The following is a 12,489-nucleotide window of genomic DNA, read 5'->3' on the forward strand; positions in this document are numbered from 1 at the left end:
TCACAAATCAAAAATGACTTGCAGAAGAGATATTCTTATGGAAACGCAAAAGAAGATAATAAAATACTTCAAAGAGATGATACTAATTAATGTAGCAAAGTTATGTTGTTGTTGAACCATCCGATTTGTGAGACGAGGATCTTCACTTTAGGTTCAAGTACGTGACACCAAGTGTCTTTGTAATATCGGTACTTCCACTGGCATAAAAGACGAATGAATATGGTAGTACACAGCTTTCATTCCAAGAAGAGCTTTCTTCAAATTTCTGGTCATTCCAATAACAGGTCTGAGTAGACAGCAAAGAGAAAAAATAAAAAAAAAACAGGTTTCATCAACAATACTTCAAATCTGGACGGTGAGGCGCCGGGTTGACTATAAATCATAGGTTACTGTAACGGTAGACGAAAAGCATAATGAAACAAAAGTGATGGTTGTTATAAATCATTAAGTGGATGGTCCATAACCAAGACCAAGACAAGGCCCAGCCGTGTCCAAGAGGAGAGAGAGTCGGCGCCCAAGAGGAGAGAGAGTCGGCCGACCTTGGATCTAGGATGTTTTCCATTTATTTGTTTTAGATCTTTTCCTATTTCATGTTGTATTAGGTTTTGGATAATTTCTTTTTTCCTATACTTTGTAATCCTTATATAAGGAACTTGTTCATTAATAATACACAAACAATTCCCCATTCTTTTACAACACGTTATCAGCACGATCGTCTCTAGATCTCTGAGACAAATCGAAACCTCTCAACCCTAAAAGCCAAAACCGGCGACCACACCTAAAACCCTAATCACGTTCTTAGTTCAATCAAGAACTCAGTTGATCCCTCTTGAATCCTAGACATTCTCAGATCACGTTCTCAGCTCAGAAGAACCCGTCCAGCTCGCATCCATACCCGAACACGCGATCGCACCCAAGACGACCCGATCTCCGCGCAGCTCGCAGCCGAGACGCCTCCAGCCCGCGATCGTCCCATCCGCGACACGATTGCATCCGTTCGTCCTCTCTCTCTCTCTCTAAAGGTGGTCCGGTTCTAAACCGCTACAAACAAAGGTATAACTTAATCTGAGAACCTAGATTGATCAGAAACCCTAATCCATTATTATGGAAACTTTGATCTTGATCAAAACCCTAAAAACCTACAAGATTAAAAATCGGCAATCTCCTAACTAGAAAGATAGAAATCGATTTCTTAGAACTTGAATTGATTGTTCCTGATTTGATTTTGAGAAACCCTAAGTTTTGGAATCGAAACCCTAAACCCTAAAGGACTGAATTCGATTTTAATTGATTGAATTGTTTGTTGATTTGAGGTTTTAGGATTGTTAGATTGATTGAAGTAATCTGATCTAGAACTTGAATCCTAAAGGCCTTGAAACCTTTAATTAAAACCGGCAGCCTTAGTTTTAAAGTTGAAACCCTAAAATTCATAAATCAAATTGCTAAGGTTGTTTGCATTACATATAAATCTGAATTGAATTGCATTCATACTGTTTAATGAAATCGACCAGCATGTAGAAAACATATGAATTCGAATCTAATTGCATTGAAATAAATATGGCCGTGTGGCCTTAATCTCCCTGGTACATATAGAATCAAATATTAGGATTGTACGCACCATGGTCAATTAGTTTTACACGTCAGATCCTATTGCTTGTCTACCTAGCCGTGTGGCTTGTTTGTTCGTACCATGGTCGATTAGATTGATTGTTTTCTCATAGATGCGTAAGACAAGTTTGTGGCCGAGCTTGTTATACCATGCGGCCACATGATCACATTGTGAACCTAAATTGAAATGATAATGTGATTCAGATGTCGAAAATCTCAAATAGAGACTACGTAGCCCTTAATCTCTCCGAAGATAATTACTTGCAGTGGGCGCTAGATACAAAGATCAGCTTAAGGTCAAAAGGACTTGGTGATACAATCATCAAGGGCAACAATGAGACCGATAAGAATCGGTACAGGGCTATAAGCATTATACGCCATCACCTCATTGAAGGTCTAAAAGATCGGTACATTACGATGGAAAATCCACTAGAGCTTTGGGATGCTTTACAGCATAGATATGATCACCAGAAAACGGTGCTACTCCCAAAGGCCAGAAATGACTGGAAGAATCTAAGATTCATGGATTATAAGTCAGTGGATGAGTACAATTCGGTCTTGTTTAAGACGGTCTCGATGCTGAGACTTTGTGGTGAAGTAGTAACCGAAGAAGAGTTACTTGAGAAAACATTCTCTACGTTTCATTCCTCAAACATAATCTTGCAGCAGCAGTACCGAATGAAAGGCTTCGCCACATACACTGATATGATCTCGTGCCTGCTACTTGCCGAGGCAAACAATGAGCTCCTGATGAAGAACAGTGAAGCTAGACCTGTCGGATCTGCCCCATTACCAGAGGCCAATGAAGTTGAAAAGAAAAATCCCAACGAGTGCAATTACATCCAGAATGATAAGAGATCACACGGCAAAGGCCGTGGTGGATACAGAAACCGTGACAATTACTCGAACGGTCGAGATAGGTACTTGGCCGACCGGAAAGGAAACCACAATAACCGTGGTCGTGGTTCCAATACCGGCCGTGGCCGAGGTGGTTATGGACGAGGTCGAGGCAATATATCCAAACCATCTTACTCGACCAAATCCGTTTGTCACAGATGTGGGATGAGCAACCATTGGGCCAAGAATTGTAGAACTCCTAAGCACTTATGTGAGCTCTACCAAGAGAGTCTTAAGGACAAGAACCCGGAGGCTCATATGGTCCATGATTCCGGTTATGAGGCTGATAAAGAATTCGATGTTGCAAATGACGACCTGATGGATTTTGACACTTCTGATTGTCTCAAAGACTAATTTTCGATACGACTTGTTTTTATTGCTTTATGATTGTTTTATGATTGATTTGGTGTTTTTAATTTCGGTGTTCTGCAACTTTAATAAATAAAAGTTTTGAAGTCTCTGAGAAATGAAATCCTATTTATAGAAATGAATGACGAAATGAGCATACTCGTGGTGGATAGTGGCACAAGTCATACAATACCTAGAGATAAAAGATATTTCTTAAATCTCACAATGACAAGTGCAAACGTACACACCATTGCAGGTGTAGCCGGCCTGATTGAAGGTCACAGCCAGGCTTATGTATTGATGCCTAAAGGCACTCATCTAGAGATCAAAAATGCCTTGTATTCCTCGAGCTCTAAAAGGAGCCTATTGAGTTTCAAAGATATAAGATTGAACGGTTTCCATCTTGAAACATGGGAAGAAGGAAATAAAAAATTCCTTAACATAATTTCGATCACCAAAGGCTATAAAAGGATCCTAGAAACCTTACCTGCAATGTCTACTGGCCTATACTATGCAAAGGTCAGTATGATCGAGGCTAATGCCTGCGACAATTTCACCTTATGGCATAACCGGCTTGGCCATCCCGGTACTAACATGATGCGAAAGTTGATGATGAACTCACAAGGGCACACGTTCAAAGGAGTTGTCCCATACAATCTCACATGTGCAGCATGTGCACAAGGGAAACTCATAACCAGGCCATCACCAGCCAAAGTCAATAAAGAGATCATAAATTTTCTGGAAAGGATTCAGGGAGACATATGTGGACCAATACACCCACCTAGTGGGACATTTCGGTATTTCATGGTCCTGATTGATGCATCGACCAGATGGTCGCATGTCTGTCTACTGTCCACACGGAATTTGGCATTTGCACGCCTGCTTGCTTAGATAATAAAACTGAGAGCACACTTTCCAGACTTCCTTTTAAAGACTATACATCTAGACAGTGCTGGTGAGTTTACGTCCCAGACGTTTAATGACTATTGTATGTCCATGGGGGTAAGTGTAGAACACTCCATGGCACATGTACATACGCAGAACGGCTTGGCCGAATCGTTCATTAAACGTATCCAGCTGATAGCCAGACCATTGCTCATGCGGTCTCAGCTCCCGGTATCAGCATGGGGACATGCCGTATTACATGCAGCAGAACTGATTCGCATCAGGCCATCCAGTGAGCATAGATATTCACCATCCCAGTTACTCACGGGTCATGAGCCAGACGTGTCCCACATCAAAACATTTGGATGTGCCGTCTACGTTCCAATTGCTCCACCACAGAGAACGAAAATGGGACCACAAAGAAGGATGGGAATATACGTAGGATATGACTCCCCGAGCATTATAAAGTATCTAGAGCCAACAACCGGTGATTTGTCTAAGGCCAGATACGCAGACTCACAGTTTGATGAGTCCACATATCCGACCTTAGGGGAGATAACGGCCGGTTGAGCAAAGAAATCGAATGGTCTCGACCATCAATATCTTGGCAAGATCCTCGGACTAAAGAATGTGATATGGAAGTTCAAAAGATTATACATCTTCAAAAGCTAGCTAATCAGTTGCCAGATTCATTTGCTGACCCAAATCGAGTGACAAAATCGTATATCCCGGCTTGTAATGCACCAATACGAATAGACGTCCAGAAGGGACAAGGACAAGTGGCTACAGAGTCTAAACAACGTCTCAAACGTGGTAGACCTATTGGTTCCAAAGATAAACAGCCTCAGAAGTCCAAGAGAGGTGCTGGATCCGAGAGCATCAAGGAAACCGTCCAGAACATTGATGGACCGGCCGAGCCGACCCAGACGGTCGAGCCAAGTGAGCCGGCCATGCCAAATGATCCAACCATTCCAAATGATGGGGTTCGGGATGCTGAACTTCATGGAACACAAGGGCCGGACAATCAAGAGATCTCTATAAATCATATAATGTCTGGAATGAAATGGAACATAAATGATATCGACGTCGATGATATTTTTGCTTATAAAGTAGCACTTGAGATCATGGAAAAAGATGAGGATCTAGAACCCACGTCCATATATGAATGCATGCAAAGATCAGATTGGACCAAATGGAAAGAAGCTATAAACATGGAGTTAGAATCATTAAAGAAAAGAGGCGTTTTTGGCCCTATAACCGTGACACCTAGAGATGTCAAACCAGTGGGATACAAATGGGTCTTTGTGAGAAAGAGAAATGAGAAAGGAGAAGTAGTGAGATACAAAGCACGGCTTGTAGCACAAGGATTCTCACAGAGACCAGGAATAGATTATGAGGAAACTTATTCCCCTGTGGTGGACGCAACTACATTACGATACTTGATCAGTCTGGCCGTGAAAGAGAAGCTTGATCTGCACCTAATGGATGTAGTAACTGCGTATCTGTACGGTCCACTGGATAATGAAATTCATATGAGAGTTCCAGAGGGTATTGAGCTCAAAGATAAGAAAGGTTCTCGAGAACAGCATTGTATTAAGCTGAATAAAGCCTTATACGGTTTGAAACAATCAGGTCGAATGTGGTACAACAGATTATCAGAGTACCTAATGAAAGAAGGTTATAAGAACAATCCAATAAGTCCATGTATCTTTATAAAGAGATTTGACAGCAAGGGCTTCGTGATTATGTCTGTCTATGTGGACGACCTGAATGTGATTGGAACCCCTGGAGAGATTTCCCAAACGGTCGAAAGTCTAAAGAAAGAATTCGAAATGAAAGACTTAGGAAAAACTAAGTTCTGTTTGGGACTGCAATTTGAGTATGTGGATAATGGAATCCTTGTGCATCAAAAGACATATACAAAAAAAATACTCAAGCAGTTTAATATGGACAAGGCTCATTCCTTGTCAAGTCCTATGGTCGTGAGGTCCTTAGACCTTGAGATGGATCCATTCGGACCAAAGAAGCCGGACGAGGATATGCTCGGGCCGGAAATACCTTATCTAAGTGCCATTGGAGCCTTAATGTATTTGGCTAGCCATACAAGACCGGACATTAGTTTTGCCGTGAGTTTACTGTCTAGATTCAGTTCATGTCCGACACTTAGACACTGGAACGGAATAAAACATCTGTTCAGATATCTGCAAGGAACAACCGATCTCGGATTGTTCTATACCGATCGGCCAAAAGAGAACATGGCCGGATATGCAGATGCTGGGTACTTATCTGACCCACACAATGCTAGATCTCAGACAGGTTATGTGTTCATACACAGTGGGGCTGCAGTAAGTTGGCGGTCCACAAAACAAACCTTAGTGGCAACATCATCTAATCATGCCGAGATCATAGCCATGTATGAAGCAAGCCGAGAGCTTGTGTGGTTGAGGAACATGACCGGCCATATCCTAAGGGAAAGTGGCTTGGCCGTGGGAAAGGAAAAGGAAGAACCAACGATCATCTATGAGGACAATGCAGCTTGTATAGCTCAGCTCAAAGATGGATACGTTAAGGGAGATAGAACGAAACACATCTTGCCTAAGTTCTTCTTCACCCATGACCTGCAGAAGGCTAAAGAAGTCGAGGTGGTTCAGGTACGGTCCAGTGACAATTCGGCCGATCTGTTCACTAAGTCTCTGCCGACCTCAACATTCAGAAAGCTGGTTTATCAGATAGGAATGCGCCAGTTGAATGATCTTCAGTGATGCCTTCATCAGGGGGAGTGTCATGTGTTGTACTCTTCTTTCTGTCTACGGTTTCCATTTTTTCTCACCTTGGGTTTTTGGTTTTCCTAGAGAGGTTTTAACGAGGCAACGTCGTGCATGATACAATCCCATATGGTTATGGCATCCAAGGGGGAGTGTTATAAATCATTAAGTGGATGGCCCATAACCAAGACCAAGACAAGGCCCAGCCGTGTCCAAGAGGAGAGAGAGTCGGCGCCCAAGAGGAGAGAGAGTCGGCCGACCTTAGATCTATGATGTTTTCTATTTATCTGTTTTAGATCTTTTCTTATTTCATGTTATATTAGATTTTGGATAATTTCATTTTTTCTATACTTTGTAATTCTTATATAAGCTTATATAAGGAAACTCTATTGTTCATTAATAATACACGTACAATTACCCAATCTTTTACGACGATGGTTTGTATATCAAAATTGATTGCGTTTTCCAAACGTGATTTTTCTAATTTCTACTCATAAATAAATAAAATTATTAGTCTAAAAAAAAAAAAAAGCTTTTAATCATCACACATGTCAGACTCGGTAACGTTTTCCTCTCCATTAATTATCGATAATAGTAGTAATCATATGTTTGTTAGTGTTTTATCTTCAACGTTTCTGAAATTTTAAATGGGAAAAAGAAGGAACGAAGCCATCGATCGCCAAACCAACAACCGTTCGGGTGAGATGAGAGCTTAACGAAAACGACGTCGCAACCGCAGTTTTCTCCATCCTCGAAGCAACAATAGCTTCTTCTTCTTCGCACTCTGCATTCCCAGGGTTTCGGATCCTCAGTTCATCTTCTACAGGTCGAACTCGATACCTTAGATCCAACGGTGGAGTGATAATCGTTTCGTCATCTTCCCCCCATCTTTTTTTTTTCGGTTCCCAGTGTTCATAATCAATCTCCGAAGATCCCTTCGCGGATCCCACCCACTAAAAAATGGCGGATTCTGAGCCAATTACGCCTGGCCAGGTAAGAAAGCTCATAGTGTCTTCTTAATCACAATAGATCTGGAACGAATAGTTTTGGAATTGGTTTTGCTGGAGAGAGAGAGAGAGAATAAGTTCTTGCATTCTAATGGATTCTAAGCTATATACTTGTTTAGAAGATTTAGCTCAAGTTTTGAATCTTGAAACGATGCAAAGCTAGAGATTTGGTTTGGGATGACAGAGTATAAACTGTATCTCTCTGTTAATATCTTTGTTTTTTTGCTTGAATGCAGGTTTCGTTTCTGCTCGGAGTCATCCCTGTATTCATAGCATGGGCATACTCAGAGTTTCTTCAGTATAAGAGGTCTTCACTGCACTCTAAAGTGTACGTTTTTATTTTTTTCTTTATACGCCTCTCTCATGTAATATATATCTAACTTGATACTGCTTTGTTTCTCCACTATAATTGCAGTCATTCAGATAATAATTTGGTTGAACTGGGTGAGGTGAAAGGCAAGGAAGAGGAAGTTGCTGTTTTACTTGAAGGAGGAGTTGGTCTTCCTAGATCAGTCTCTTCAAGGTTCTATAACTCCCCTATTAAGACGAACTTGATCAGGTATCTATAGCGGTTTCCTCTTTTCTATTTTTGGTCTTTTCGACTGTAGTGTGTGTGTGAGTTATAATCCTTCTTAAAACCATTTTCGTTGTTCTACTTGTAGGTTTCTGACGATGGAAGACTCTTTCTTGATTGATAATCGAGCGACCTTGAGAGCTATGTAAGTTACTTTATTATGAGATTGGATTCATGCTGATCTTCATAATGACTGTATTACTTTCTCTCAGGGCTGAGTTCGGGGGGATCCTTTTTTACTTTTACATATGCGATCGAACAAGCTTGCTTGGAGAGTCGACTAAGGTAACCTCCCCAAAACTTCGTTGGCGAATTTCCCTTTCAAAGATCTGAAAACTACTCATGTTTTGTAATATATATAGTCTAGTCTACATTGTATCTTTAGATTGTTCGGAGATAGAAACTGATAACACTCACTTTTTATTTTGTAGAATTACAACAGAGACCTTTTCATCTTTCTCTACTGTCTTCTCATCATCGTGTCAGCCTTTGCATCCTTGAAGAAACACAATGACAGATCACCAATAACAGGGAAATCCATCCTCTACCTTAATCGTCACCAGACTGAAGAGTGGAAGGGATGGATGCAGGTTATTGATCCACTCTTTCCTCTGTAGATTTTTATTACCTTTAGATATATTGTTTTGCAATTGTTTTTTTTTCATGCTAATTCATTGTTTTGTGTCCTTGCAGGTTTTATTTCTGATGTATCATTACTTTGCTGCGGCTGAGATATACAATGCAATCAGGGTCTTCATCGCTGCCTACGTCTGGATGACTGGTTTTGGGAACTTCTCTTATTACTACATCAGAAAAGATTTCTCCCTAGCACGATTCACTCAGGTCATATAGATAGTTTCAATATCTGTAGTTGACTTGATTAGTTTACCATCATATATGCTTCTATAAAGCATATGTTTCTTTCAAAGATTCAGGATTCTTATGCGATCTTTACTTCTTCCAGATGATGTGGCGTCTTAACTTATTTGTGGCTTTTAGCTGCATTATCCTCAATAACGACTATATGCTATACTACATCTGTCCGATGCACACTCTGTTCACTCTAATGGTGTATGGAGCTCTTGGTATCTTCAGTCGGTATAATGAAATACCATCAGTCATGGCTGTGAAGATTGCTTCATGCTTTCTCGTGGTCATCCTGATGTGGGAGGTTCCTGGAGTTTTTGAGATTTTCTGGAGTCCTTTAACATTCTTACTGGGTCAGTATCGGACTTCTCTCATTGATTTTTGGCATTGTTGACTACATATCTGTCTCGTGCTAAATTTTTTTTTCAGTGCGGTGTTTGGATGGCACTTGGTCATTAGAATCTGTGTTTATTTATGCTGGCTAACATTTGTTTGCTGTTCTTAAACAACTGCAGGATACACTGATCCAGCTAAACCAGATCTACCCCTTCTACATGAATGGCACTTCAGATCAGGACTTGACCGCTACATATGGATCGTTGGAATGATATATGCCTATTTCCATCCCACCGTAACTTTTCAATCTTTGGTGCACACAGTTTTTCATTTCTTCTCATGATATCCACCATTAAAATCTTTTTCAACATATTTGATCTCAGGTAGAGAGATGGATGGAGAAACTGGAGGAATGTGATGCCAAGAAAAAGATAACGATCAAGACAAGCATAATTGCTACTTCCTCATTCGTGAGTTTGGCTTTTCTCTGACTAAAGATCTTATGTATTTGATAATGTTCTGATGGCCAAGTTATTTTCTTCATATTTTCCAGGTTGGTTACCTGTGGTACGAATACATCTACAAGCTTGACAAGGTTACATACAACAAATATCATCCTTACACATCGTGGATTCCAATAACGTTAGTATCAAAACCCTTCTGTCACTCACAAAAGTCAAATCTTCAGACAGTATTCCTTTCTGGATTCTAACTTTATCTTTAATTATGTTGTTTCAGTGTCTACATCTGTCTGCGAAATTCCACACAACAGCTGCGAAATTTCTCTCTGACACTGTTTGCGTATGTTTCTCAACCTTAGTCCATTTCACCAAGCTTTGGTGTTATTTTGAAATCTGAACACATCTCTAGTAAGACACAACTGTCACGATCTTCTTAGGTGGCTCGGAAAGATTACTCTGGAGACCTATATTTCTCAGTTTCACATCTGGTTAAGGTCAGCAAGAAACTATTTCCTTTCTCCCAAATAAGTAGGCAAGAGACCATTTGTCTCAAATGAAATTTCTTAAAAAAATTGCATGTGCTGCAGATCGAATGTGCCTAATGGACAGCCCAAGTGGCTACTATCCATCATTCCGGAATACCCAATGCTCAACTTTATGCTCACCACGGCTATCTATGTCTTGGTAAAGCAAAAACAGATCTACAGAGAAAGCCCTTTACCCACTATACATTATTACAAATTGTAATTTGTCCTCGTTTTTTGTTTTCTTCAGGTGTCTCATCGACTTTTCGAGCTTACCAATACGCTGAAGTCTGTTTTCATACCCACAAAAGATGACAAGAGGCTGCTCCACAATGTTCTCGCTGGAGCTGCCATTTCATTCTGTTTATACTTAACCGCTCTCATTCTTCTTCAGATCCCACACTAATCATGTAAGTCCTTTCACTAGTCATGGTCCATTGCAGCCATTGTTGATATTGGAATGGTCGCTTAGGAAGAGATACAACTCTTGATTAACACCCTAGAACCATATTTCATTCACAGGAGGGACTGTAAACATGAAACTAAGAGAGTTTTTTTTTTGTCAAAGTTTGCTAAATAGTTACAGCACAATCTCATATTGGACAATAAAGATTTGATTTCAAAGATCAGTAATTTTTGAAGCTTTGCCAAATGAAGCACCTTGGGCCAATTAGAACCATTGAAGTTTCAGAAAATGGCTAAGAGTGAAGCATCTTGTGGCATTTGGACGGCATCATCATCTTAGGAGTTAGGACTAGTATTGTTCGTTTTCTTTCCTTTTGTAATTTTGTCGCAAGTTTCCTATCATATAGTTTCATTTGCCTTTTTTTTTGTCAAAATACAGAACATATGTATCATCTGTTGAGAAATGATAATTCAGTTCAATTTGAGTCCTAAGATAAAACGCCAACACAGTTGAGAAAAAGAGGTTCGGTTTCTGATAAAATCATACAAAGATACGACAAAGGAAGTTTCACAAATATACAAACAAACTCTCTTTCACATGATAATTAACCTTTTAACTCCTTCACTTTCCGGGGACGAAGTTGGTGGCAAAGGCCCATGCATTGTTGTTGACTGGATCAGCCAAATGGTCAGCAAGATTCTCCAACGGTCCCTTTCCGGTGACGATAGCCTGAACGAAGAATCCAAACATAGAGAACATAGCCAACCTTCCGTTCTTGATCTCCTTCACCTTCAACTCCGCGAAAGCTTCTGGGTCGGTAGCAAGACCCAACGGGTCAAAGCTGCCTCCTGGGTAGAGCAAGTCCTCTGCTTCCCCCAATGGTCCTTCTCCGGCGACTCTGTAACCTTCAACAGCTCCCATGAGGATCACCTGAGTAGCCCAAATGGCTAAGATGCTCTGTGCGTGGACCAAGCTCGGGTTTCCCAAGTAGTCGAGCCCTCCTTCGCTGAAGATCTGTGAACCAGCCTTGAACCAAACAGCTTCTCCGAACTTCACTCCGTTCCTAGCCAAAAGCTCAGGGAAAACGCAGCCTAGGGCTCCAAGCATGGCCCATCTGCAGTGGATAACTTCTAGCTCACGGTTCCTGGCGAAGGTCTCGGGGTCAGCGGAAAGACCGGCGGTGTCCCATCCGTAGTCACCGGGGAACTCTCCTGTGAGGTAGCTTGGGGGCTCTCCGGAGAATGGACCCAAGTACTTGACCCTGTCGGATCCGTACCATGGGCTGCCAGATGGACCGGTGGGTTTGACGGTTTTTCTCATGGTGACACGGCCGGTTCCAAAGACCTCTGAGGCTCCCGGTGAGAGCTTCACGGCCTTTCCGGTAAAGGCAGGGGAGGACAGAGCCATGGTTGAGGCAGCCATTAGAAATTTTCTTGATCTTTTTTAGTTTTTGTGTTTTTTTTTTTGTGACTGGTGAGAGTGATTGAAAATGGTTGGGGTACAGATCGGTTTTATAGAAATTTTAAGAGTAAGGTTTGTTATCTCTGTAGTATCTGTATCTCTTTCCTGATTGGCTTATGAGATTTTGGATTTGTCCGTTTTCGTCCTACGTGTCAATCTATAGTCCACTAGCTTTTGCTAGATTTCTTTAGCTGCGATGAAGAAACTTGTGGTTAGTAAGTAAATTTGACTGAGTCAGCAAGACAAGATAACAATAAAAGTCTATCAACAACCAATAGAAATCAAGACACTGATATCCCGAGATAAAGCAAAATATTATCTTCAAGTTTTTTCATTCGCTTGCACTTTAT

The 12,489-nt window shown here is 41.0% G+C and overlaps 3 protein-coding genes across 4 annotated transcripts; 2 read left to right on the top strand and 1 right to left on the bottom strand.

Moving 5' to 3' along the window:
• The first annotated feature begins 2,130 nt into the window (after positions 1-2,130).
• LOC106404189 lies at positions 2,131-2,859 on the top strand. Its single transcript, XM_013844928.2, has 2 exons — positions 2,131-2,617; positions 2,732-2,859. Exons 1-2 carry the CDS (start codon positions 2,131-2,133, stop codon positions 2,857-2,859), a joined length of 615 nt encoding a protein of 204 aa, XP_013700382.2.
• Positions 2,860-7,117: 4,258 nt separating this feature from the next.
• LOC106405646 (protein REDUCED WALL ACETYLATION 3) lies at positions 7,118-11,159 on the top strand. 2 transcript variants are annotated; one of them, XM_022699031.2, is made up of 16 exons: positions 7,118-7,496; positions 7,747-7,817; positions 7,926-8,069; positions 8,173-8,229; positions 8,297-8,369; positions 8,516-8,674; positions 8,778-8,927; positions 9,049-9,304; positions 9,467-9,582; positions 9,671-9,757; positions 9,841-9,929; positions 10,026-10,088; positions 10,186-10,242; positions 10,336-10,432; positions 10,523-10,682; positions 10,841-11,159. In XM_022699031.2, exons 1-15 carry the CDS (start codon positions 7,464-7,466, stop codon positions 10,676-10,678), a joined length of 1,608 nt encoding a protein of 535 aa, XP_022554752.1. In that variant the 5' UTR covers positions 7,118-7,463; the 3' UTR covers positions 10,679-10,682; positions 10,841-11,159. The 2 variants fall into 2 exon arrangements, with proteins under 2 accessions (XP_022554752.1, XP_022554751.1); XM_022699030.2 differs by having other exon boundaries at positions 7,119-7,496; positions 7,747-7,838.
• A 28-nt stretch (positions 11,160-11,187) lies between these two features.
• LOC106405647 (chlorophyll a-b binding protein 1, chloroplastic) lies at positions 11,188-12,259 on the bottom strand. Its single transcript, XM_013846168.3, has one exon. It carries the CDS (start codon positions 12,098-12,100, stop codon positions 11,300-11,302), a length of 801 nt encoding a protein of 266 aa, XP_013701622.1. The 5' UTR covers positions 12,101-12,259; the 3' UTR covers positions 11,188-11,299.
• Between the last annotated feature and the right edge of the window lie 230 nt (positions 12,260-12,489).

The sequence above is a fragment of the Brassica napus genome, chromosome C3, assembly GCF_020379485.1.
Source record: "Brassica napus cultivar Da-Ae chromosome C3, Da-Ae, whole genome shotgun sequence".
Taxonomy (NCBI): Eukaryota; Viridiplantae; Streptophyta; class Magnoliopsida; order Brassicales; family Brassicaceae; genus Brassica; species Brassica napus.